The sequence below is a fragment of the Rhinatrema bivittatum genome, chromosome 3, assembly GCF_901001135.1.
Source record: "Rhinatrema bivittatum chromosome 3, aRhiBiv1.1, whole genome shotgun sequence".
NCBI lineage: Eukaryota > Metazoa > Chordata > Amphibia > Gymnophiona > Rhinatrematidae > Rhinatrema > Rhinatrema bivittatum.
Window position 1 is genome coordinate 33876975 of NC_042617.1, and position 25951 is coordinate 33902925.

General features: G+C 46.3%; 1 protein-coding gene across 2 annotated transcripts in view; it reads right to left on the reverse strand.

The window, feature by feature from the left end:
* DNAH14 (dynein axonemal heavy chain 14) overlaps window positions 1–25951 on the reverse strand; it is a 461040-nt gene that overhangs the window by 56195 nt on the left and 378894 nt on the right. For both annotated transcript variants that reach the window (XM_029593090.1, XM_029593089.1), the window contains 8 exons: window positions 23077–23313; window positions 15153–15265; window positions 11700–11856; window positions 10836–11046; window positions 9167–9269; window positions 7929–8156; window positions 3077–3274; window positions 648–847 (listed from right to left, as the gene is read on the reverse strand). In XM_029593090.1, coding sequence (XP_029448950.1) covers window positions 648–847; window positions 3077–3274; window positions 7929–8156; window positions 9167–9269; window positions 10836–11046; window positions 11700–11856; window positions 15153–15265; window positions 23077–23313 — 1447 coding nt within the window. The remainder of the gene's footprint in view (window positions 1–647; window positions 848–3076; window positions 3275–7928; window positions 8157–9166; window positions 9270–10835; window positions 11047–11699; window positions 11857–15152; window positions 15266–23076; window positions 23314–25951) is intronic.

The following is a 25951-nucleotide window of genomic DNA, read 5'->3' on the forward strand; positions in this document are numbered from 1 at the left end:
TGCCAGCACGCGATCCCCTGGCACGGAGGCAAATGGCCACTGTACTGTCCGCCTCCAATTCCGCCCCTCCCCGCCCCTTTTATGAGATATGGCTCTTGTGCACGCAACAGGGATTATGCACGCAGCTAGGCCCCTTCTAAAATGTACGCATCCCCTCTTCCCCTCAAGCACAGCTTTGAAGCCCAAACACTGATGCTCCAATCCAGCCCTCCAGTTCATTTGTGTATTCAGGCTACGCCATCCTTTGTTCGTCCTCCTCTGACCTAAGGAAGGGAGCAGAGGTCTCGAAAGCAAGTCACAAACGTGTTAAGTCAGTTCCATACAAATGTCTCGCTTAGACCTTATTTGCAGATATTTATTTAAATTGAACTCATCTTCGTATTCAGGCACAGTCGAAAAGGGGCAATGATCTTTGATTCAGTTTTATAATTTCAGACCGCCACACCAGCGCTTTTACGAGGCCGCTGCAAAATGGGCAAGAAAGTAAAAAAAAAAAAAAATCTGGCTCATCAGACGATCACACTGCAGCTTTCACCCATCAGCGTCCAAGGCTCTGTTATAACACGTCATATGACAGCCAATGTAAAACGCAATAACTCAATAAAGATGCTGCACCTGCTTTTTTAAAATTATTAAACCTTACTGACCCAGTAATGAGGCTGTCCAGGGTGATTCTGGGTTGCAGGCTTACGACGGTGTCCAGAAAGAGCTGTGCCTGGGATTCCAGGAAGGATCTCTCGGCATTTGGATGCATCCCAAAGATTTCGGGAGAATCTCTTTCCGGCAAGGATTCCAGATAAATCCTAGCGTCTTGGAAACTTGCATTTTCTGACACCGGCCGATACACCTGCAAATTAAATAAGAGCTCTTTCTTTCTTAGAATGCAATTATGCTCTTTGAATCTGATGTGGTTACTACCCTTTGAAGATGAAGCACGTGTTTTGGTTTGTTTTTTTTTCCTTTATTGTGGAGGACTTATGTAAATCCCGATTTCCCTTCGGTAGTGAATGATTGCATACTGGCTCCCCAGGCAATCCCCATCAGGGCATCACGTGCAAAAAGTAACATTGTTATAAGTTTCACTATTGCTTTATAAATTACACAGTAATTTGTTCTACCCACTACTACTAAAAACTACAAACAAGCAATAGTGAAATAAATATATTTTGTAAACTAAAGAGCTCTGTAACATTGTCGATAATTTTTTGCATTTCTCTCCTCACACTCCAACTGCCCTGCTTGTCTCCTCTCTTCCTTACTCACACTCCACGAGCAGGGCTAAGGTCGCATGAAGGTAGGCGCCTAACCCGGTTTTCTGTGTAGTTTTATGCAAACTGGCAAGAGGCATTCCCGAGGGTAGAGCTGGAGTGCAGTTTGAATCTGGGTGCGCAGTTTTTGATTTTAAAGTGGGTACACGCGCGCAGGTTCACGTACACAAGCTGTGGCCTCGATAAAGCCGGTGCGAATCTGTGCTTTGCCCGCACACTCGGGCACTTCTGCACGTTAAAGCTCTCACAGAAAATGTGGGGTAAAATCTGTGCATAGAAGGCACAAGCAGACTTTAGTTCACTCTGCAGTTATAAAAATGACCCTCTCTGAAGGGCAACTTTCAACAGCATTTCCACAGGTAAAAAGGGTGCATTGGTGGCAGAAACGGGCCACTATATAGGCACTGTACGGGTAAACCTACACATGTATGGTCCAGTTCACACACAAGTTTACCCGGACTCAGCGGAGGAGTTGCCACGGGCAGAGTCAGGGAGGGGTTTGCACGTATGCACACGCCTAGAGGTGAATTTTAAAAGCCCAGCACGCACAAGGGATGCGCGCACAAGTCAGGCTTGCGCACGCCCACCAAATTTTAAAAGCCTCCCAGATGTGCACACATCTCCCGCTGCACACACATCTCACTCGCTTTCAAAAAGGAGCATGGTCTGGGCATGGATTGGCCAGCAGATGTGCACAGTAAATACTCACGAGCCCCCGTACATGCCCTGCCTCTCTGCTGCATAACTAATTCTGCTGTGGAGGAGGTGTAGCTGTAAAAAAAACAAAACAGCCATTTCGCAGGGGTTTAAAGGATCTGAGGTCACTGAGGGGAGTGCAGGTTATTAAAACAGGGGGGGTTTGGAGGACCTAGCTCAACACTGGGTAAACGAATGGACGAACTGGTGAAAATGGAAATGGCATATTCATTGTGGCTTTCTTTCTTGAAAACCCAACCTGTGTGTGGCTCTTGAGGCATCAGCTAGGTGCATCTGCCATCATCTTCAAAGAGGAAGCAGTAAGGGGAGAGGCAGGAGAGCTTGGATTAAATATCTACCCATTTCACAATGGGAAGGAAGGCGGGGCTTTGGGCTTCCTAATTGTCTGGGAGAAGAAATTAACTTTCTACCCGTTTCACAATGAGAAGAGTTGCACAATTAACTTTTTAGATTGGCAAAGAGAAGGTGCTAAATTATTGAAGGAATTTACCTATGTGCATTTGAAGATATTTGCTGGAAGTTGTTACGAGGGGGGGAATGTGGTCGCTTGCTCGAGAGAGCGTGAGCCCTTGAACCACAGTACAACCCTGGGGAGGCGAGTGCGCATTCAGGCACGGGCAGCTTGAGATCTATTTGCCAGGTACTTGTGACTTGGATTGGCCACTGTTGGAGACAAGATGCTGGGCTTGATGGACCCTTAGTGTGACCCAATATGGCACATCTTGTGTTCTTAAGCCTACTTGGTTAATAACAGTTTATGGACTCCTCCAGGAACTTGTCCAAACATTTTTAAACCCAGCTACGCTAACTGCCTTAACCACATCTTCAGGCAATCAGTTCCAGAGCTTAAATGTGTGTTGAGTGAAAAAGAATTTTCTCCAATTTGTTTTGAATGTGCTACTTACTAACTTTATGTAACTGAAACAAATTCAAACATGATACTCTTGCGCAGCTAATCCTTATTGAACTAGATGAAAACTGCTGTTTATAGTGCGACTTGTGCTTGTCCAATATTGTCTTTTAATGCAAAATTTATTGAACAGGTGCCCACAGTGTGTTATAATTTTACAGGAATACAATTTCTTCCTTACCCCATCACTTGAAAAAGTGTAATTCTCCTGCAGCACAGTGGGATCATAGAAGTTGTCCAAAATGCTTAATAAACAACGGCGGTCCCAGTAGTCAGTCACACGCCCTCCATATACTACTTCACCAGTTAAATAATGCACTGCATGCCAAGGAATTTCCTGCTGTGTCTCGAGAAGCATTCCTAGCATCTGCATGGAGACCTGGAAGCAAGTCACATAAACATAAGCAATAAGCCTTCTATCACTTACAATTTGGGAATCTTCAAACAGGTGAATCAGAGGTCTTTCTGCTAAGGAGAGATGGAGAGCCTGATGCAACATTTTGCTGTGTCCTGACTCTCAAATGCAAGAAATCCTGGTATCCTCATAAATAGCTTGCCTCAGACATACTTCACATCTTTTCGACAGACAGATGAAATCTTTGAAAAAAACTCAGGCATCGGAAGAGAGAATTTATTTCAAATGTTCCCTAAACTGAAGACCAGACATAGACAGACGGCATACATGGGCATTGTTCGGGCTGAATTAAAGGAGCCACTGAAAATATTGCTGCTAACTGTATTAAATAAAAACTGCAGGGTATTTTTCACACTAATTCTAACATGGCGGCAACCATAAAATCCAAAATGTGAATTGTAAAGAAAAGGTAAATCAAACATATTTTTACTAAAGAAAATTACATATTAATGCCACTGGAAAGTATAAATGCACAGGACTGGATAAAACTGGGGCACCAAGCACATTTTATTTTCCGGAACCAGGGCAACAGTTTTGTTCTTTTTTTTTTGTTTGTTTCTTTTTGTCACTTGTGGATTTGATTTTTTCCCCCTCTCTCTTCTAGCTCTTCTTCCATGCTGGTGGATCTTCCTGGGCCCTGGTGGTGGCTGAAGCCCCCTTTCTGGTCCGAGTCCAAGAACAGCTGCTCCTGGGCTGGAGCTTGATAGCAGTGGTGGTGGTGGTGGCTCTTTTCGGGCCCAGGTGATGCACAGTATCTTATCCAGTAGCCAGGGAGTGTGGGCCCATGACCTCTGAACATGCCTGTGCCGCAGCAGAGACATGGAGAGCGGTCAGCAGTGGCAGAAGGGAGAGAGCCTTACTGTTCCTCCCAAGCGGTCTTGCTTGGCCTGATTTGTGGGTTGTGTGGCTGCTGGAAGTACACTGCGTTGCATGAACAGTGATCATTATGGCTGGTCCCACATAAAAAGTGATGATTTCATTCAGATTTAAATGTTAAAGTTCTGTGTACTAGAATTGCTTTGACTTGTACTGCCTTCTCTGATCTCACCCTCTCAAAAGGCTTCTACACATTGGGCACAATTTACTCCGGTATCAAATCTTGAAATTCAGCAGATAATATCCAAATTAAATCCATCATGGTGTGCTTTAAACCTCATTTCCACAGGAATATTAAAAATAGTTCAAGAAGATATTTTTCCCCTATGTAGTCAAAATTGTAAACCTGTCACTAATGGAAGGAGCTCTCGCAATCAGATTTAAAAAGCATCAGTCTGTCCTATAATTAAGATACTTTGCTCTATAGCAAGTTTTTTTTAATCTTATTATCGTCCAATACCCTCATTGTACTTAACAATTAACTGATTACTTGGAGGATTGAATCCACACCAATTTGGAAACTTTAGCACTGAAACCCTGTTATTGATTTTTGACACAATCTGGAGTGGTTTTGACAACAGCCAAAGATACATCTTGGTGCTGCTCGACATCTCAGCCATTTTCGATGCTACAGACCATGCGATATTAATCGTGCGGCTAGAAGGAATGGGGGGCACGGGATCAGAGCTGTACTTATCTAACCATGTGCAACAGATCTGAATAGAAAATAATTCTTCTAAGTGGACTGAAATCAAGACTGGTGTGCCTCAAGGATCCCCATGATCAGCGACACTATTTAATATCTAACGCCTCTTTGCAAATTACTGGCAGGATTAGGATTAAAACTTACGAATCTATGCTGACGACATACAATGCTTTGTGCCTGTATGTAGTTCGCTGTCTACCACATACAAACAAATGGAAATGTATTTGGACACAATATAAACATAGTTATTTTGTAAGAGATTACCGTATTTTTCGCTCCATAAGACGCACCTGACCATAAGACGCACCTAGGATTCAGAGGGGGAAAATTAAAAAAAAAAAAAATTGTGCTAAACCGGCTCTGCGTCTGGGCGTCTTATGGAGCAAATTAGGGGAGTGCATAGCTTTTTTTTTCTCCCCATTTTGTTTTCGGGTCTGGGGAGGGCCATTTTGGTCCACTCCCCAGATCAGAAAACGTTTCTTTCTCTGGAAACCCCTCCCCCCCCCCCCAAAAAACCCCCATCCCAACCCTTTAAATTAACAACCCCCACCCTCCTGACCCCCCCCCCCCAAGACCTGCCGACTTAATTTACTGCAACCCCCCACCCTCCTGACCCCCCCCAAGACCTGCCGACTTAATTTACTGCAACCCCCCACCCTCCTGACCCCCCCAAGACCTGCCGACTTAATTTACTACAACCCCCCACCCTCCTGACTCCCCCAAGACCTGCCGACTTAATTTACTGCAACCCCCCACCCTCCTGACCCCCCCAAAGACCTGCCAAACGTCCCTGGTGGTCCAGCGGGGGTCCAGGAGCGGTCCGGGAACGATCTCCTGGGCGTGGGCCGTCGGCTGCCAGTAATCAAAATGGCGCCGACGGCCCTTTGCCCTCACTATGTCACTGGGACCGACCGCTGCTATTGGTCGGTCTCAGTGACATAGTGAGGGCAAAGGGCCGTCAGCGCCATTTTGTTTACTGGCAGCCGACGGCCGAAGCCCAGGAGATCGTTCCCGGACCCCCGCTGGACCACCAGGGACGTTTGGCAGGTCTTGGGGGGGTCAGGAGGGTGGGGGGTTGCAGTAAATTAAGTAGGCAGGTCTTGGGGGAGTCAGAAGGGGGGGGGTCGTTAGATTTTTGTTTGGTTTTTTTTATATTCGCTCCATAAGACGCACATACATTTTCCCCCCACTTTTGGGGGAAAAAAAGTGCGTCTTATGGAGCGAAAAATATGGTATCTTTAAACATTGCAAAATCCAAAATCATCATGCTATTCAGAGTGTAGAAGAACTACCTCCGTTTGAATCTGATGGGAAAAAAATACCTATTGCCCATCATGTAGGTGACCTCAGGGTGCAGACTGATTTGAAATTACCAGTGAAGGTGCATGTGCTTAACTTACTGAGAGCTGGGTATTTCAAATTACATATGCTCATAATTTTTTTAATCTTTTATATTGTAAGTCACCAGGATCTTTGTAGTGGCGGTAGGAAAATATGTTTAATTAAATAAATAATAGGTTTAAGGGAGGGGAGCTCAGAGAAAATGTAGGAGAAGAATATAGCCCCTCTTTTATTTATTTATTTGACATGTTTTGTATACCGTATATTCGGTTTTGCAATCATAACGGTTTAGATCATGTTGGGTAACACTGGGGGAGGTAATAGTAGGGTAAGTTTTATATAGGAAAACGTTCTTAGATGACCTTTGTAGATTTCGTGGTTCTGTTGATCTTGCATGAGTTGATAGGGTGGTGTCTCTGTTTTCTTGGAGTTGTCTGGTTGGAAGTCTGTTGGTGTTGGTGGTTAAGTTTTTAGATGTAGCCATGAAGGTAGGGGCACACTCAATACCAGTGCTTAGTCCATTTATAGTCCCTGTGAGTATTCTCTGAAGGGGGAGGGAACAATAAGGCCTCTAAACCCCAAGGTATAGTGTAATGGGTGCTAGTTTATGCTTTGTGTCTCTGTACATTTTCAGTGCCAGGAAACAGGCTGGATACATATAGCAGGTGATATAGAAGCTCTGTTTGGCACCATGCAAGCATTAAAATAAGCATTTGCAGTGAATTTGAGAGTGAGATCATACTCAGCATTCTCTGGCTTATGAGTGAGATTCACTCCTGTCAAGGTGTGCACAACCTTAACCCATTTGAAGACATTACCCCAAGAGAACCAAGATTAAAAAAAACAGGTGCCCATCCCTGGCTACAGCATCAGGACTAATGATGGTGGCAGTGATAGTACAGATCCTTCTTATGAAGATAATAACCCTGGTACAGCTCTGTGAATAAGGTCAAGGCGACCTTATTCACAGATCGCTGAAGCAGTTAACTGACCACAGAATTTAATGAAAAAACTAAGAGGTTCTGTAGACCTCTGAAGACAAAAATGAGGTAATGCAATGCTACTCTGATGCCAGAACTCTCTATTTAAATCAAGGGGGTTTACAAAGAAAGCATGTCAAAATCTGGAAGAAATAACAGGAGAGGAGAGGTTTGGAGAAAGAAGGATCAAGCAGTGGACCCAGCTTGTATGCGAGACAAAACCACCAGGAATAAGAGAACCCATCCAGTGCAACCTGGGCAGTTCTAGATTCCATCCATGGGAGAAAGGGGAAACCTCTAAGGGACCAAAGACACAGATCAGTTCGGACTTGGTTTATTGCTGTGATTATGGGTATGACAAGATAAACACTACTTTCGAAAGCACCATCTATGTGTCCAGTCTGTTTCTTGTCACTGGGAAGATAGAGAGACACAGAGTTTGAGCATTCACCCACAAAAGAAGAGATTTACACTACACCTTGGACCCTGGAGATCTATCCAGGGTTTAGTGGGACTGTGCATGGACTAAGCCCTGATACTGAATGTGCCCCTTCCTTCAGAAGTTACACCCAGAAGAGGGAGAAACTGATCATGAACTTCTCTTGACCTTGGGCGCGGTTTCCCAACCAAATACATTTTGACCTTAGCCTCCCTTTCTTTATTTTCCCAAACAAAAGTAAACACAGCAAAGAATTTGATTTTGATAAAACCATACCTCCAAATCAGAAGACGTAAATTCATAGGGGATATTCCACCCCAGAGCACCATATTTCCTTCTTTCCTGGACTACAGCGTTGAAGAAACAGAGACTAAATAATAGCCTTTTCCAGGATGGGCCACTTTCTACCTTCTCAAAGACCTTTTCTGTTACTTCTCCAGTGCAATTGACGCAAAATGTTTGTAGTAATTTCCCCTTCAAACCTTGAGGTGGCTCAACAGCCATCTACAGAACGGACATTAGAAACAAAACAAGACACGTTACGGTTTTATAGGCACACATTCACTGTAACCGATAAGGTGCACGCAGACCTTCCAGCAGTGGCATTCATTGCACCTCTCATATGAGGGCCCACTCATGGGTTGCAAGGAAACATGGGAGAGAGTCAAGAGCTAAGAGCTAAACAGTCAAGGAATGCTTTTTTCAAACCTGAAGAATATTACCAGTCCTGGCATTCATGTCAACTGAAACTTGGAGGAACTTAAGTATTCAAACTAGCAGGAGAAAATGTCCAAAAGTGGGATTCTGGCGCAATTTGAGTTTCTGGTGGAGTCTTTGCAGTGGATCTTGTGATGGTGGGTTCTTTTTTTTTGGTTTTGCAGTAGATCCTGGCCTCAGTATTGAAAGCAATCCATTTAGGAAAGTTAGCTGGATAAGACTTGCCAAGCTAACTTACATGGGATATTCAGCAGCACATAGCAGGATAAGTTATGTCCGGCTAGGTTATGCCTTCGTTATGGCATGTCTAACTTATCAGATTAGTCTCAATACTGCTACTTATCCTGTAAGTTAGCCAGATAAGTAGTACTGCCCCTATCTGCCCACTGCCCATGCACAACTTAACCAGCTAAGTGTTGGCCGCTGAACTTAGCCAGATATTCAGTGGCCGTCATTTAGCCAGATTAAGTCCAACTTAACCGGCTAAGTAGTGCTTCAATATCGGGCTCCTTATATTTTGTGGTTATTCTTGTGGTTTTGTGGTGCATTTCACGTTTTTGTTTGTATCGTTTAGGTGATGCCAGGTACAAATGTTACACTGTTCTAGAGTCATTTCAAGAATATTATCAACTGTAAAGATAACAGGTTCGTGGTTGGTTCATCAGAATTTAGTAGCAATGTTCAACAGATGAAGTCTGGGTTGAATACATTTTTTTTTTTTTTTTTAAGGAATCTGAAATTCTCAAATCAGGCTCAAGATCTGTATGACACTTTTTCCAAACGTTTTCAGTCCTTACCTTAAAACCTTTCTGCAAAATGGACATGGGAAATGACGGATCTGGTTTTGAACTTAACCATAGTCTAAACTGAGGATCAACATTTGTGCTTGGTTGGGTGAATCTGCAAAGAAGAAATAATGTCAGCCTCTCCCTCTTGAAAAATCCCACACTCTATGGGTTCACACAGTTATTTTATGCATTTTAGGTAGAATTTTGACAAACAAAACCCTCCATGTCTGTTGTGAAAGTCAGATGCAGAAGTGCAGATGGCTCGATCTTTACAAAAGCAGAATGAATGTGGCAATATTTTTGAAAGGTGTGTAAATGTTGCAGTGGCATGCTTTGAAGGCCCAGGGAGGCATTACCATACACCACTTTCAAACCTGAGCTACGAAGTTTTCTGTATTTTAGGATGGAACATTCTTTGCCTACAACGCCATGTTCTTATGATCTAATTACAATCAAGTTCTGTTTAAAGCATGAGCTAGTGCAGTATTCCAGTAGCTGTACAGTTTTCAGGGAAAACAGAATTATTTGCAGGCTCTAATTGCTTTTATTTGACTAACAAGGATTATAAAAAGAGGCTGCGTGTGAACAGATAGGTTTATTCTTCAGATGTAGTTTGTGAGTTAGTTGCACCTTTTCCACCTTTAGTTGTCAACATAACTTGAGTTTCAAAAATGGCAACTATAAATGTGTGTATTGCCATACTGCCACAGGTGGCCAACTCCAGTCCACAAGAGCCACAAACAAGCCTGGTTTTCAGGATATCCACAATGAACATGCATGAGATAGATCTGCACACAGCGAAGACAGTGATCCCTCTCTTACTGGAACATTACAAATGATACAGTATGATGATGCCTAGCTGGCTTTGCATGCTATACAAAGCATGATGATAATTTCTGCTTATTCAGCTGGACTAACACAACAACAAACAAACCACATTAAGGGGGCCTATGTACTAAAGGCTTTTTTTCTATTGTGTCTATGGGAAAAAATGCTTCATGCAAAGGACCCTAAGCTTCGCAGTCTATGGATAATCAGAAAGTAGGCTGCATTAGCACACACACACTTTAAATTCTGTAAGCAGTAACGCTATTGTCAAAACTTCAGCACTATGCAAAAACTCAGATACATGGGATTTTCCCCCAGGGACAGATTTGGTCAGCCACTGCCCCCAGGCACTGATTCGGCTCTGGTACCATGCTGCCCCCTCCATTTCCCCGGTAAGCCTCCAAGATATCACATGCTGCGTCCCGAAGATCCTCAAAGTGCAGTGAGCACGGGGATTAAGCCTGCGTGCATAGGCTCTGCTTCCTGCACAGAAGCCCAGATGGGGCATGGCCTGTAAGCACAGGCTTAGTCTCTGTGCTCACTGCCCTTCTAGAATTGCCACTGAAGTTGCATTCCAGGTGGAGGGAAGCAGTAGTGGCAGCAGATGGTGAGGCACCTTCTAAGGTCAGGGGCAGGACTGCAGAATGGCAAGGAGCAGGAAATTGGCTCTCCACACATGCACACACACATTTTGCCACCCTAAGCACAGGCCTAGTAGACCTGTGCAGAACTCCAGGCCTGGTTTCCCCTCTGCAGGCAATTATTGTTAGGACTCCCTCCAATGCTTGTTGGATATGAACTCGGAAACATTTCTGACTGCTTGTAAGCTCTGCAAATAAGATCTACTTACGAGTTAACAATAGTGCGCAGTCTTGGCATGAACGAGGCTGCAAGATGGCAGTTCTGGAGGAAAACCCATCGTCCCTTCAGGATTTGCGCTTTGCAGATTAACTCTTCAGCCTTGGCGCCCTGACCCCGACCCAGGGAAACCAGGTCCAGGTGCAGGCCAGTTCCTCGTACTTCCTGTGCAAGTCGCTGGAGGTGAGTTGCCGGATCCGTCCCTGTTTACAAAGGCAAAGATCTGACTGTAGCATGTGTATATAAATGGAAACCGGTTACAGCCTAGACATACAGTCTATGCAAAAACAGTCACCCGAGGCCGCGTATTAATGCTAAGCACAGAGGTCAGGACGCTTATGGCTCAGTCAGGCTACTTGATTTTACTTTAATTTATCAAAGGGCAAGAGGAAGAAAGCCACACATTGAGATATGCACAATTCTGCCTAGGCAAATGTGCAATTACAACATGCTGTCCCTTGCAGCTGAAATGTCACACTGAAAACATCAACGCACAGGGTTTTCACTGTTAAAGGGATGGCTGTCTGGCGCTAATTTTGCTCATGCAGCACGAAGAAAAGCTCTGGAACACAAAAAGGGTGTGAAATTAAGAGAACGAACAGGTTCTGAAACCTTGACCATAACATTGCCACCTGCCAGAAAGGAGTTTATATGAAACAAGGGCCGTCTTCCGTACAGGCCGCATTTTCGTAAACGGAAAGAGAGGGACCAAATGGTCATATTTCCGGAGAGGAGGGGCAGGTCACCTGATTTTATGACAGACTTCCTCCTTTTTTTTTTTTTTTTTTTTTAAATTTCAGCACATCGCAATGCTGAAAGGTTACAGAGGCTCGTTTTGTGCATGGATTCAACTTACCGGACGAGAGGATAAATATAAGCGGAGTTCTGGCGTCAGACTCTTCGTACGCTCTTTTCAGATTAACCCCGCCACTCTGAAGATAGCGAGATCCCATTTTTTCTGCAACGAACTCCCGCACTGCACTGGTTAAACATTCAGGTCTAAGAATTTTAATCTGAAAATAGAAGAGGATACCATAGTTTGGGCGTTAGGGGACAGATGGATTCCATTTTGTGTCTATGGGGAAAATCTCCACATCTGCCCCTGAAAATGCAATTCCCAATGATGAGAAGAGAAATGAAAACAATTCAGAAACGTTTTAAAATGTGTCGTATCTTATCGCACCTGAGCAATCATTTTACCCTAGTCAGCACCTACAAAGGCTCCTATCCTGTTTGTTGGTAAAGCTATAAATATCTTTTTAAGGTAGTAACTCCTGTGAACTGTATTCAGTTAGTAATACACATGACAGTGGTCTCCAGAGGGAATGGAGCAAACCATTGGAGGTCTCCTTCTAAATGGGCTATGGGTTTAAGGTTGAAATGGGAATGGCAGATATTATCAATGGCCAAGTTTTCTACTAAGAGAGAAACTATAAATGTAAACAAGGTGCAGGATGCCCATTATAGAAGGGCTGCAGAGTGAGGGATTTAAGGGGGATGAAAGGCTTAATAATTCCTGATGAGCTTGAACCTCAGAATAGGGGGGGTCGGCATCCCCTGGCAAGTGTTTTCCCCACGAGGGCACGTGAAGCATCCCAGTCATCACGCTGCTCGCTACCAAATGCCAGCATCGGGAACAATTTTCAGACCTGGCAGGCCGGCTCTGCTGATCTCATGAAGCATGAGGGGAGCAGATTCAGTCCACAAATGCCCATGGTGCCGGCATCCTGCATCAAGAAGTGCCAGGCTGGGTGTGGCAAAACCGGCAATTAAGGAGGCACGAATGTAGGGGACCCCCTACCCTCACTCTTGGAATGATTTTATTGTGGGCGACCTCCCTCCAGTGGTGCAGCAACAGCACTAATAGGACCACTGCCATTTTGTTGGCTACAGGCCACGAAAGGTTGAAGGCCCCCCTGCCTTAGAAACATTTCGGCATGCAGGATATGCGTAATACCAGCACTTCCTGACTTATTCTGCTGCTCCACTCTTGACACCAGGGAGGGTTATTTTCAGAGAGAACTTCATGGGGTAAAACAATGCTTTATCTACAGAAACAATCCTTTGGAAATGGCCCTGTGTGCGCGTCATTTTAACGCATCAGAGAGGTGCTCCGATGGGATGAAGTCAGCATGGGTTTTGCATGTATGGGCATATTTTTCAGTTTTGAAAATCTGCAGGTAAATTTCCCTGAGAACCTTCCATGCACACCGGTGAAACAGAGGTGAAACCGACCTCCTCCCGCCTGGTATTTTTTTATATCTATACTATAAGCATGTATTCAACTTTATGCGGGAGGAGGTCGGTTAATGATTATATTGCACACATTACTGGATGTAGTGATATAGAAAATTGTATGAAATCTTCCTTCTCTTTCCTTAAAAATTTTTTCCATGACTGTTATTAATAGGCTATTTCAAAAATAATTAAAACAAGTATACTTAATTGTAGGTGATCAACAAAATATAAAATATACATAATTTTTCAAAAAAAAAATCAATAAAGGAGGTGATATCTTGTAGAAGTGAAGTATTTTATAACCGGCGTGACAGGAGCAGCACAGTTTATAAAAAACATCTGTTTCTGCCCCGAAACCACCCAAGCATATTTTCAGTACTCGCGCAAATTTGTAATCCTGGAAAACGCATCTTTTCGCCACCCATTTCATAAAAACACGCATGTACATTTGCGCCCATAACAACTGCACCAATGCGCGCACAATTAAACACAAAGGCGGGTATTTTGTGAAGTACGCAAGCACTCCTCTGACTGGTGCGCGTACTCAGAAACCCCAGTTCACCCCGACCCTCCAGCACTTTACCCTGAACCCCCCCACCAGTGCACCCAGACCTCCCATCCAAAAATGATGAGCGCAATTTCAATTGCGTGCGTTGGTCAGCAGGTGTACAAGCATGCGGACACGTTCAGTAACGCATGCTCGTCTGCCGCTTACAAAATATCACCTTGTGCACGTTCTGAACCCCACCCTGGAACCCCAACTCTCTTTTTTATCCTTCAATTAATATTTACAGATGACACTGCAAGTGCACGTGTACTCTCAAGGCTTTGAAAATATATTATGCTTACATACGTGCCACTTGTGTGCGCGTGTGCTAATTTTACATGTGTCAGCGGTGTGCAAGTCTTTGAAAATTACCTCTATAGTTAGGAGGTGTTACCGGGGGCATGTTTAGAGGAAGAATGTGCGTGCAGATGGCGTTTTAAAATCCGTGTGCATTATTTCCTGTGGGAAAAATTACCTGCAGAAAATGCAGAGGCAAAGATCTGTGGGTAGTTTTTCTCCGGGGGCAGGTTTTGAAGGGGGATGTATGCAGGCACTTTTGCTTTCACAATTGGTGCAAAGCACTCGTGGTCTTTGCATCAATGCGGCCAGTTTGAAAACTTTCCCCTACCATCTATCCTGTGTGTCAGATTGCACTGAATGTGTGAGGCATTGCCTGCGCAGAGGTTTCAACAAAGTTTGTGAAAACTTATGAAAAATACAGTTCTCTTATCTGGTGTATGATATATTGGAATAAAACTTTATTCTGCCTGTAGTCCCTAGTCTTCGCTAGGAGTAAGTGCGGAAGCATCTGACTATTGGGCACTGCAGGCTGAGGCTCCACATGGGATGGAAACAGAGTCCCGAAAGGAGTAAAACTTGTAAACAGAGAATTAACATGGCGTTGCACTCTGGTTTTCCCCTCTTCCTCACTGGGTCCAATTCCTCTATCACCTTCCTTGTTAGGAAAGAAATCCCGCTGGGGGGATGAGGGGGGGGGGCTGGGGGAATCATGGGATGTGGACACTCCCTCGGGAGGGATTTATAAAGAGAGAGATTTGGGCTCTCACGCCCCTTTCCTCGCCACACAGGCCCCTTGCAACATTACAGCTCCTGCCCTGCAGCACGGCCTCCTCCACTGGTTCGGTCGTACGGCTCTCAGTGACCTGCTTGCTTGCTGCTTTAGCCTTGGTGCCCTTTCCTTGGGCTGGCGGGGTTGCTGCAGTAGCAGCCACCTTTCCTCTCTGCCCAGGTCTAGGTGCGCTGACCCCTATGGCGCGTTCACAACCACCGCTGCCTGGCTCTGGCAGGGCAGACAGGAGATGCAGATACCAAGCCCCCCAACGCTGCAGCCCCGCTGTCCACGCAGACTGCACCCTGTGCTTTACACAAAAGAACTGGTTTGGGTTTTAGCTGAAATTTAATGTGGAGAAAATCAACCGATCCCATTAAAAAAAAAAAAAAAAAAGGGCGCGAGAGAGATTTAAAATAAAATAAAAAAAAAAAAAAAGCAAGCATTTTCCTTACCAATATAAGTCTCTGAAAAGAGGAAAGTTTTTCCCAGCGAAAGAGACCCCATGGAGCGTCAGTTCTGAGTCTTCCCCCTGAATCAGAGTGTGTACTGTTACCTGTGGATAAAGCTGGAAACAAGCCTTAGAGATTAAACTACAAAAGAGCAATGACAAAGTTGTATCAGAGCACATTTGCACAGGGGGGTGGGGAGGGTCTCCCTTACAGAATCTGCCAGCACTTGCCACCAGTCTCCCACTGTCGCGGAGCTCGCTGGAACTTGGTCTGCCCCGGCATGGCAATTCTTATCTTCTTAAGCTGCAGAGGCAGTCATTAACCCCCCCCCCCCCCCCCCCCCCTTACAGGGAGGGAGAGTCTCCGCCATTGCTCAACGGCGGCCAGACTCAGGGCGCACTCAGGCTGAGGAGTCCCAGAGAGAGTCGCGGTTTGTGCTTCCCGGGACCAGAAACTGCCACTGCAATGGCTGAGCCGGGTAGAGAGTTACAAAATGGGGCATGAGAGCCTCAAACAGGCCTGGTTCTGAGGATCTCCACAATGAACAGGCATGAGATCAATTTGCATATAAACGGAGGCAGTGCATGCAGATCTACCTCATGCATATTCAATGTGGATATTTTGAAAACCAGGCCCTGGGGACCAGAGTTGGCCACCTCTGAGCTAGGATGTTAATCCAGTCCTGGTTTTGTTAGAACTTTCTATTCATTGCAAAAACGTGGATACAGAGACATTAGAACATTATTAACAGACAACTAACGGAATATAAAACCTGTTATTCAAACATGGAAAACATCAAGTGGTCCATAGTCAGTAACCCAGCAAGTGGCAAAGTTATACGGGTAACTTTAGCTGGATCTTCCGTGGTTCAGGTATCCTGCTGAATGTACTCTCCTAAAGGTACCTGGGTAACTCTGCTTCTCACTGGCTTACTGAGCCGAAGATTTCAAACATTGTCCAGAAGGACTCCAAGGTCCTTCTGCTGGGTGGTGACTCCTAACGTGGAACCCAGCATCGTGTATCTATTTTTCTCTGCATGTATCATTTTGCATTTATCCACATTAAATTGAATCTTAGATGCTCAGTCTCCTAGTTTCACAAGGTCCTTCTTCAGTTCTTCACAATCTGCTGCTGTTTTAATAACTTGAAACAATTTTGTGTCACCTCACTTGCTGTTCCTTTTTCCAGGCCATTTATGAGTAGGCTAAGTAGCACGACCATCCCTTGGGGCACTCCACTAGCAACCTTTCTTCATTTAAAAAAACTGAGCATTGAGACCTACCCTCTGTTTCCTGTCTTTTATCCAGTTACCAATATGCAATGGGAACCTACCCAGGTCCCATGACCTCCCAATTTCCTGAGGAATCTCTCATGAGGGACATTGTCATAAGCCTTCTGAAAATCCAAATACAGTATATGAACCGGTTCACCTTTATCCGCATGTTTATTTACACCCTCAAAAAAAATATAGTACATTGGTAAGGCAAGACGTCCCTTTGCAAAACCTATGTTGACACTCACACATTACGACATGTCTATTTAGGTGGGCAGTAATGTTGGGGATATGGACCCTTGGACCAAGGTGGAGTTGGCGCAACCTTCAGGGAGGAGCTCTGCAGGTCTCCACCATCAGCAGGCAGAGTCAGATGAGGCAGAGGCCCAGCTGGACCTTTACCAGCCCACGTTCCCCTTGGGTTGAGCCTTTGGGTGCCAGGGCTGGCAAGTATTAGGTGTGGGCCTCTGCTGGTGAGCTGAAGGTCCAAGAAGAAGGCAATGGTCAGTGGCAAGCGGCATTCAGGACCCTCCAAGAAGCAGGCAATGGTCAGTACCAGGTATACGTCTGGAGGGCAAGGTGGGACAGATAGGCAAGGCAGGAAGGCGAGGAGCAAGACAAGAGGCAAGGCACACTGAAGAACAAGGGAACTGAAGGCTGCCCACAAGAATGGAAAAGTGAAGACACTGGAGCAGAAGACGTAGGAACAAAGACACTGGAGATTGCAGCTACAGGGCTGCTGAGGCCGCTCACGCTACTAGGTAGTAGGAAGACCTTTTGCCAAGATGCCAGAGAGATGTCTGCCATGGCCTTATAAAGGCCAGACAGGGTGACATCATCTGAGGTCACCTGTTGGGTTTTCCCGCTGCTGGCCCTTTAAAGCTGGGGAAATTGGCACACAGAGGGGACCAGCAGTGTAGGTGGTGTCCTGCCACAATGGCCTTCAGCAGCGTCTCCTTGTGATGTGGCATCTTGCCACCCTTGGGGAGGAGGAGGTCCAGCCCGAGGGTAAGTGCAGTGGTCCGCAGCTCCTCCTGTGGACTCCTTCAAGCCAGAAAACAAGCCTTGCAGCAGCACAGGAAAATGATGCACCTGCGAGGATAAAAAAGAAAAGTCCCCATGCTCCACCAGCGGCAAAGAATAGAAGAGGTCCAGTGGGCTGCTGTTGGATCCCAACCCACCAGTAGTTGACGAATGGAGGAGGCCCGGCTGGCTGCTGGTGGAGCCCAACCTGCTGTCGGCCTGCTAGGCTTCTTTCATTCTTCACTGCTGGCAGGTTGGACTCCACCAGCAGCCAGCCGGGCCTCCTCCATTCTTCGGCTGCCGGTGGGTTGGGATCCACCAGCAGCCCACTGGACTTCTATTCTTTGCCGCTGGTCGACACCCCTAGGATGGTGGTGGTTCGGGATAAAAAAGTGGGACTCACATTTCGTCTTATCCAGCTGTGCGTTCTTGGCTATATCATAGGCTATATCATTTGTCACAAGCGAGCTAGAGAGAGAGAGAGAGAGAGAGCTAGCAAAGGAGGGAGCAGGTTCCCAGGCTGCGATGGAGGAGGGGGGGGGGGGGAGGGAAGCCCGGAGCCCCCAGGGCACGTGATGTGCAGCCTGTGAGGCTGAGGGGTGTTGGAGGGGGAGGACAGGCACGACGGAGCCGGAGAATCGGGCAGAGAGCAGCAGCCCATCCGGCGCAGGTGCCATGGTGAGATCGGGCTTGCTCAGATCTTAACGCCTGCCCTTGGGCGCATATTTTACTTTCAGTATCCTGCGGGGCTAACTAATAGGCTCATCAACATGCATTTGCATGTTGATGAGCGCTATTAGTTTGGGGGGGGGGAGGGGGGTTGGCCGCGCGTTTTCCATGCGCTATTACCCCTTACATTCGTTCTTGCGCTCACACAGACGCTCTTTCAAAACTCACGCAAGCTCACAGACACTCGCTCCCTCTCCCTCTCTCTCAGGCACACACACCCATACTTACTCCCTCTCTCTCAGGCACACATGCACACACAGGCTCCCTCTCTCTCTCAGGCACACATACACACACAGGCTCCCTCTCGCTCAAGCACACAGATGTGCTGGTTCCTCCTTTCTCAGGCATGCATGCATCGCCCCCCACACACACACACATACTGGCTCCCTCTCTCAAGCACAAATGTATACGCTGGCTCAAGCACACACACACCCTCACACAGGCTCCATCTTTTTCTTGCACACTCACACACCGTTTCACACAGGATCCCTCTCTCACACACAAAACACAAACCCTCACAAAATCCCTCTGTCACACATACCCTAACTCAAGCTCCAAATCACAGACACACATACCTGCACAGGGCCTCAATTATCATCAGCCGTGAGCGGGGTGGGCTCCACTCGCTGCCCACAGGGCCTTTCTCCACTTCAGCTGCGAGGGGGATGGGGACCGCTCGCAGCCCACTGGGGCCTCCACTGTTTTCAGCTGTGAGTAAAATCGGGTCCACTCACGGCCACCGAGCCTGCCTCGACTTCAGCCACGAGCGGGATGGGCTCCACTCGCGGCCCCCCCCGGAGCCTCCGCTGTCTTCGGCTGTGAGCAGGATGGGCTCCGCTCGCAGCCCACCTGGAATTTCCAAACGCTGCGCAGAATTCCCCCAGGAGTGAAGCTGGTGGTGCACGGCACACCCATTTCTAAAGCCGGTGGACACTATGCCCCTGCTGTAAGGTTCCCCAAACTTCTTTTCCCATCTTTATTCTCACTGAAGCTCAATTTTGCTGAATGCAAAGGCAAGTAAAAGTTGTCATTATTCCCCAGCTTTCCTTGATCAGTACTGGCTGTAGCCACTAATTACTCCATGCAGTGCTGTAGGCTCTAAGCAGGCAGCCTGTTTCTCTTTCTTATATACCTCTATGCAAAGCAAAACAGGGAGGGAAAGGTCATCTTTAAAGGCTATAACTTAGCTTTAGGTTAAAGCAGGAGTGAGCAAAGTTTTTTGTTTTTTTTTTAAAGTCGGCCACATTACTGGCGCTTATGGGAGCCAAGAGCCGAAGTCCCCTTTAGAACTCTGTGAGCGGGTGGAGGGGCAGCTACGCTGGCAATTATTCCCCACAGTCAGAGGACCAAAGCAGCAACCATACCTATAAAAAGGTTAATTCAACACAATTAGCAAACAAAATAAAATCAAATAGTTAAAAACTCATATAAACACCCATAAAATATTTAAAAACAGAAACATCAAATAATACCCGATAATTAAAACTCCCTGGGAACTTTTGATTTCCAGATGCCCCGAGACTGTCGTGGATTAGCAGGCAGAAAGGAAGGGGAGCGGGAGGGAGCTGTTGCACACACATGTGCTCCCTTTCTCTCACCCACACACATACACATATGCTGTCCCTCAGCCATACACAAAATGCTCTCTCATCCACCTGTACACACATTGCTTGCTCACCCTCCCCCCTCCCCATATGCACACAAACATGCACGCACTCTCTCACATACAAACACACATGTACTCACTCTCTCACATACAAACACACATGTACTCACTCTAGCTCCTTCAAACATACACACAAACATGCACTCACTCTCTCACAAACACACATGTACTCACTCTCTCACATACAAACACACATGTACTCACTCTAGCTCCCTCAAACATACACAAACATGCACTCACTCTCTCACATACAAACACACATGTACTCACTCTAGCTCCCTCAAACATACACACAAACATGCACTCACTCTCTCACAAACACACATGTACTCACTCTCTCACATACAAACACACATGTACTCACTCTAGCTCCCTCAAACATACACAAACATGCACTCACTCTCTCACATACAAACACACATGTACTCACTCTAGCTCCCTCAAACATACACACAAACATGCACTCACTCTCTCACATACAAACACACATGTACTCACTCTAGCTCCCTCAAACATACACACAAACATGCACTCACTCTCTCACATACAAACACACATGTACTCACTCTAGCTCCCTCAAACATACACACAAACATGCACTCACTCTTTCACATACAAACACACATGTACTCACTCTCTCACATACAAACACACATGTACTCACTCTAGCTCCCTCAAACATACACACAAACATGCACTCACTCTCTCACATACAAACACACATATACTCACTCTAGCTCCCTCAAACATACACACAAACATGCACTCACTCTTTCACATACAAACACACATGTACTCACTCTAGCTCCCTCAAACATACACACAAACATGCACTCACTCTTTCACATACAAACACACATGTACTCACTCTAGCTCCCTCAAACATACACACAAACATGCACTCACTCTTTCACATACAAATACACATGTACTCACTCTAGCTCCCTCAAACATACAAACATGCACTCACTCTCTCACATACAAACACACATGTACTCACTCTAGCTCCCTCAAACATACACACAAACATGCACTCATTCTCTCACATACAAACACACATGTACTCACTCTGGCTCCCTCAAACATACACACAAACATGCACTCACTCTCACTGGCTCCCTCACACACACCCCAGGCAAAATCCCATTCATTTCCACACACCCCCCCCCCCAGGCAAAATCCCATTCATTTCACACCCCCCCCAGGCAAAATCCCATTCATTTCCACACACCCCCTCCCCAGGCAAACTCCCATTAATTCTCAAGCACACACAGCCCCCCCCCCCAGGCAGGCACCCATTCTCACACACACACACAGCCCCCCCAGGTAGGCACCCATTCATTCTCTCTCACACACACACACAGCAGCCCCCCCCAGGCAGGCACCCATTCATTCTCTCTCTCACACACCCCCCCCCCCCCAGGCAGGCACCCATTCATTCTCTCTCTCACACACACAGAAGCCTTGGAGACTCTCTTGCTCCTCCGATGCAGTTGTCACTGCTGATCCATCATCAAAGCTGCTCGTCTGCTCCTCTTCTCTGCAGGCCACGCAGTTTTGAAAATTAATGGGCGAGGCACTTCCTCCATGCTGCCCTCGCGAGCTTTTAATACTGCGAGGCCTGCACAGACTATTACTAGATGGGCTCAGTTCACCCGGCGACGCAGATGCCTCTTCCTTTCTTCACCGCTGGTGGGATGGGATTCACCAGCGGCCGCACGGTCCTCTTTATGGGCATGCATTGGGATGGAGCAAGTTTGACGTATAGTTTAGACGCCCCATCCAGCGGTCTAAGCTTAGCTGGGAAGACTTATGCAGAATCCCTTTCTATAGCAACTGAGTCTTTATCTATACAGTCTCTTCATTAACAATCAGGCATTTCTGACCAGCTCTTGTGCTCTTTAAAAGGGGTTAAAAAGGACTGACTAAAAATGTATACTGAGTTTCTTTAGGATTGCAACCCTTGGTCCACTTATTCTCCTAACCTAGGGGCACATCTGGGAACTGAGGGGGGCCAGCAAACATCCCTTGGGGTTCCTGGGTATTTTCCAGCAACGTGGGAGGGCTTGGGAACAAGCTTTGAAGGACCGTAGGGTTTTTTTAAAAGACATTCTCTGTACCTCTAGGCACAAATCATATAACCATAACACGTTGGGCACGATCCTAAACTAAATCGTTCCTGGGGTGCTTGTGAAATATGGATAATAAAGCAACAATTACCCTGTCTTCTGCCCACATCCGTACAGGAGAGCGAAATCCATCAATTTCTGGGTGGTGCCTCCTTATCCCAGACACCCTCGCCCCTCAGGATGCTCCTTAGAGACTTTCCAGATCTTCTGGGACTCTTCCCCATACCGGGACACGTTACGTGAAAAACCTCTCCTCCCACTGCGGGTAGCTGCAGAAAACCTCCTCAGATGCAGATCTGCTTTCCTGTAAGCCCTCTGTACCTCAGGGTCAACAGAGCCTCCCCCCCCCCCCCCCCCCCCTTATTCTGAAACAACTGTGGTGAAATCTCCACTGGATCAAGGCGTAGGGTAATGTACTCCCCCCCTCACCTGTGGGACCCCAGGCTCTGCTCCCTCTCCTCAAGTCCTGGGAGCAGAGCCCATGAGCACCCACCCTGGCGACCTTTCCTGGAGGGGAGCTAAATGGAAAGCAAAGGTGGACAGAGCCTCCTCCGTTATACGGGCACTACTTTCCCTGCAAGACGCCTCCCGCCGGGGAGTGCCTATATATGTGTGTACATCTCTTCCACGACCTCACGCTCACGAGTCTAGGAAGACACACACCCAAGAAAGGGACACCTTTACGTCATCAGCACGTACAGAAAACTCATTAAGGACATGCAAAATGGCAGGTCAGCCATTTTCTGCAAAACTCTCTATGCATAGTGTTTACAAAGTTATTTACTGTTCACGTCTGACATGAAGATGGAAAAATTGAGTGGCGGTGACTTTTTCAGTCACCCTCCTCTCTGGTGCTTCAGGGTTTGTCCCCATCTTAAAGAACTGAGCAGCAAGCCTTTACTGCAAGCGACTAAAGTCATGGCTACATCAAATATTTCTGACAACACCTGATTAGATGGCAACACTGAAAGCAGGAAGTATACAAAATAGACAAACTTATCTTACTTACAGTGTAGCGTAACAATTTCTTTTTTTAAATAAATAATTTTAACACACACACCCCCCCCCCCCCAAAAAATGCTCCAATGGTTCTAAAGCAGCCAGTACCTTGACGGGGTGAGGACGCTGTTGCTGCTCCTGAGGACGTCGAATTATAAGTGGTGCCCAGAAAATGATACACGTTCCCAGTGCTCGGCAGACTCTCCCATTGCTGGGGATTGGATGTCAGAGACGCGCAGAGGTGAGAAAAGGGCCTCAGGTGCATGCTCACATACTGACACTGCTTCCACATGCTCTCCGTCACCCAGGGCAGGCCGCAGCGACTGCCGTCAACGTCAGCATCTTCTACAGAGAAAAGGAGGCCAATCATACACCAAATTAGAAACTGATCGTTTATTCTTTGCATCCAGGGGGCCAGATCAGTAAACTCTCTTTACCACGCCAGAGCTTTGCGAGATCACTTACTAGGCTGGGAAATGCGTATTAGAAAACTAAGCCATTTCCAGCCCCCTACAAGCTGCCAGATTTATTGGATATTAACTGAGAGTAGAAAACCCCTGAATCTTGGCTTTTATGCCATGGCAATAAAACGCACATTACAAAAACACTCAAACTAATGTTTGTGCATTTCAATTTCCATTTTCAGATGGTGACAGTGTTCTTGCCGATGGGCATGATCAGATAATTGCTCTTACTTAAAAACACAGAAACAACCATAGAGGGTAGCAGCAGCTAACGACCATTTGGTCCACCCCCATTCTGCCTATTGCTTGTGAAAAGCATTTTTGCCTTCAGCTTAGCACGCTAACCCCAAAGATGAATCTCACTGCCTTGGGCTGTGCCAAGTAACGCGTCAAGGGGTGAAGGCGATCAGATGCCTTACTGCTTTGAAACCCTCCACCCACCACCAATGCATTAAGGGGACAATTTTAACGTCCTTGCATTGCTTGCAGTTTTGTCCATACTTTGTACCTGTGGGCCCTGCTAAGTGACGTTGCAAAGGGGAACGCCTCTCAGGGAGTTTCCTTTTGAAAATGAGAAGGCAATAAAAAGTACATGCAACAAAAGCCCCCGTGCATCCTGCTCCCTGCCTCCACCCCCATTGGCTGGAGGGCCAAGCAGCAGTGGATGCCTCCGCTCCCCAGCTCTCATCATCCTCACTGTCCCAGGTGAAACTGAGAGCCACCGCAAGGGATGGGCTGCTTCTGAAGGGGCAATTCAAAAGGGGCAGCCCCCTAGGATAAATGGGGACTTATTAATTCAGAAGAAGATACTGCTTTTTATAGGCTTTGGTGAGCTGGGGTTTTTTTTTTTTTGAGGATAGTAAGGGCTGAATTGGATTATTATAGTCTGATATTATCTGTTTTTCTATATTAATTGTGAAACATCTCTCTCATCCCCCTTGGGAAGGGGGGTCCAATCCCTGCTGAGCACGGACTCATTCATTACAGGATTGAGAAACATGGATTTTGTGATGGGGACAGGATAAACCTGTACAGCCACATTCGTGGTGCTGTGTTAGAAAAAAAAAATATAGTGTACTGATAAAACCAAAAGGTCAACAAGTACACAAAAGTAGACACCGTCCAGATCACAAAAATTCTCAAGCAGGAGCTTTCTGAATCTCTTGCTTAAAAGCAGCTGCAATTCCTTATGCAGCCTGAAACCAACACTGAGAGCCATTTATTCGGATAACTCACCCTCAGGGACCGATGCAATAAGACGCGCGTTAAAAAAGGGAGCTCGTTCTGAGTGCCCGTGTTCCTAACGTGCTCGCGGCTACCTCTCCTGGGCGCCCAATGGAAATCTGAAACCAGCTGCTGCGTTAAAAAGGACGCGCTAAGGAAACATTGTGCGTCCCTAGCGCTCATGTGCATCAGGCACCCACCATCGCAACGGGCGCTGATATAAGCGTCAAGTTTCTTTAGACCTGATGCTTAGACCCAGACCAGCACCAGCGGCTGACCTGACCAAAGCTCCCTTCCCTCCCGCAAGGTCTGGCCCGATGGACCACGTGGTCGGGGTCGGACCTGGGGGTCCTTTACCTCAAATAGTGCATTCGGAAGGTTCATGTCTTAAAACAAAGCTTGCCGGACCTCAAACCCTCCCTCGGAAATAATTGAAGGAGTGAAAAATTAATATTAAGAGTCAGGCACTTAATGTTAACTTATTCACTCCTTCACTTATTGATGATTGATCCATTCACTATCATTTGTCAGTGAAAGGACCAATCTCCTTTCAGGACATCCTAACTTAACTAGCTGCTCTGAGGCTGAATATCGACCTCTATGTATTTGATGATGATGTATTATTTTGATGTTTATGTATGTGTTTAATGATTTTTGTATTTTAGGATGTAATGATGTATACTATTTAGAATGATGTATAGTTGTATGATGTTTGATTTTGTAGACAGGCATGACAAACTGAAATTCAATTCCATTCAACCTGCCCTTTGTGAGGGTGGCCGAGTGGGAACAAAATACCTGTGCATGCATTTGAAACCCAAATGCCCACATGCTGCTTCATTTCTGCAACCTAAACCAACCCACTGGAATCCCTACATTTCCCATGGCTAAAAGCTATGGAAACTGGGAAACTGCTTTAAAAAATAACCACCCCCATCTACAGTACAAACGGCGCTAAGTATTATTCACACGAGCACATTATTTTACCCAGGTGAAACACCTGTCTAAGAGTCGTATAAATGATTATTATACAATAGTCAGTGAGACCCCTGGCTGGAAACAGTGCAATATGGAGGAAAGAAATGTAAAAAAAAAAATGGCGTGAGGAACAGCTGGAGAATGTGGAAAGCAAATGGGCAGGGTTAGGTGCAGCTCAAAAGCAGCGTTGGGCTTAAAGACCCACCCACCCTAATTCCCTTCTGGCCCAGCTAATATAATTCCAGGTGGCAGGGGGAAGGGACCAGTGTCGCATCTGAAGGGTGGGAAGTAGTCAAGACCCCAGCTTCAGCCGAGGG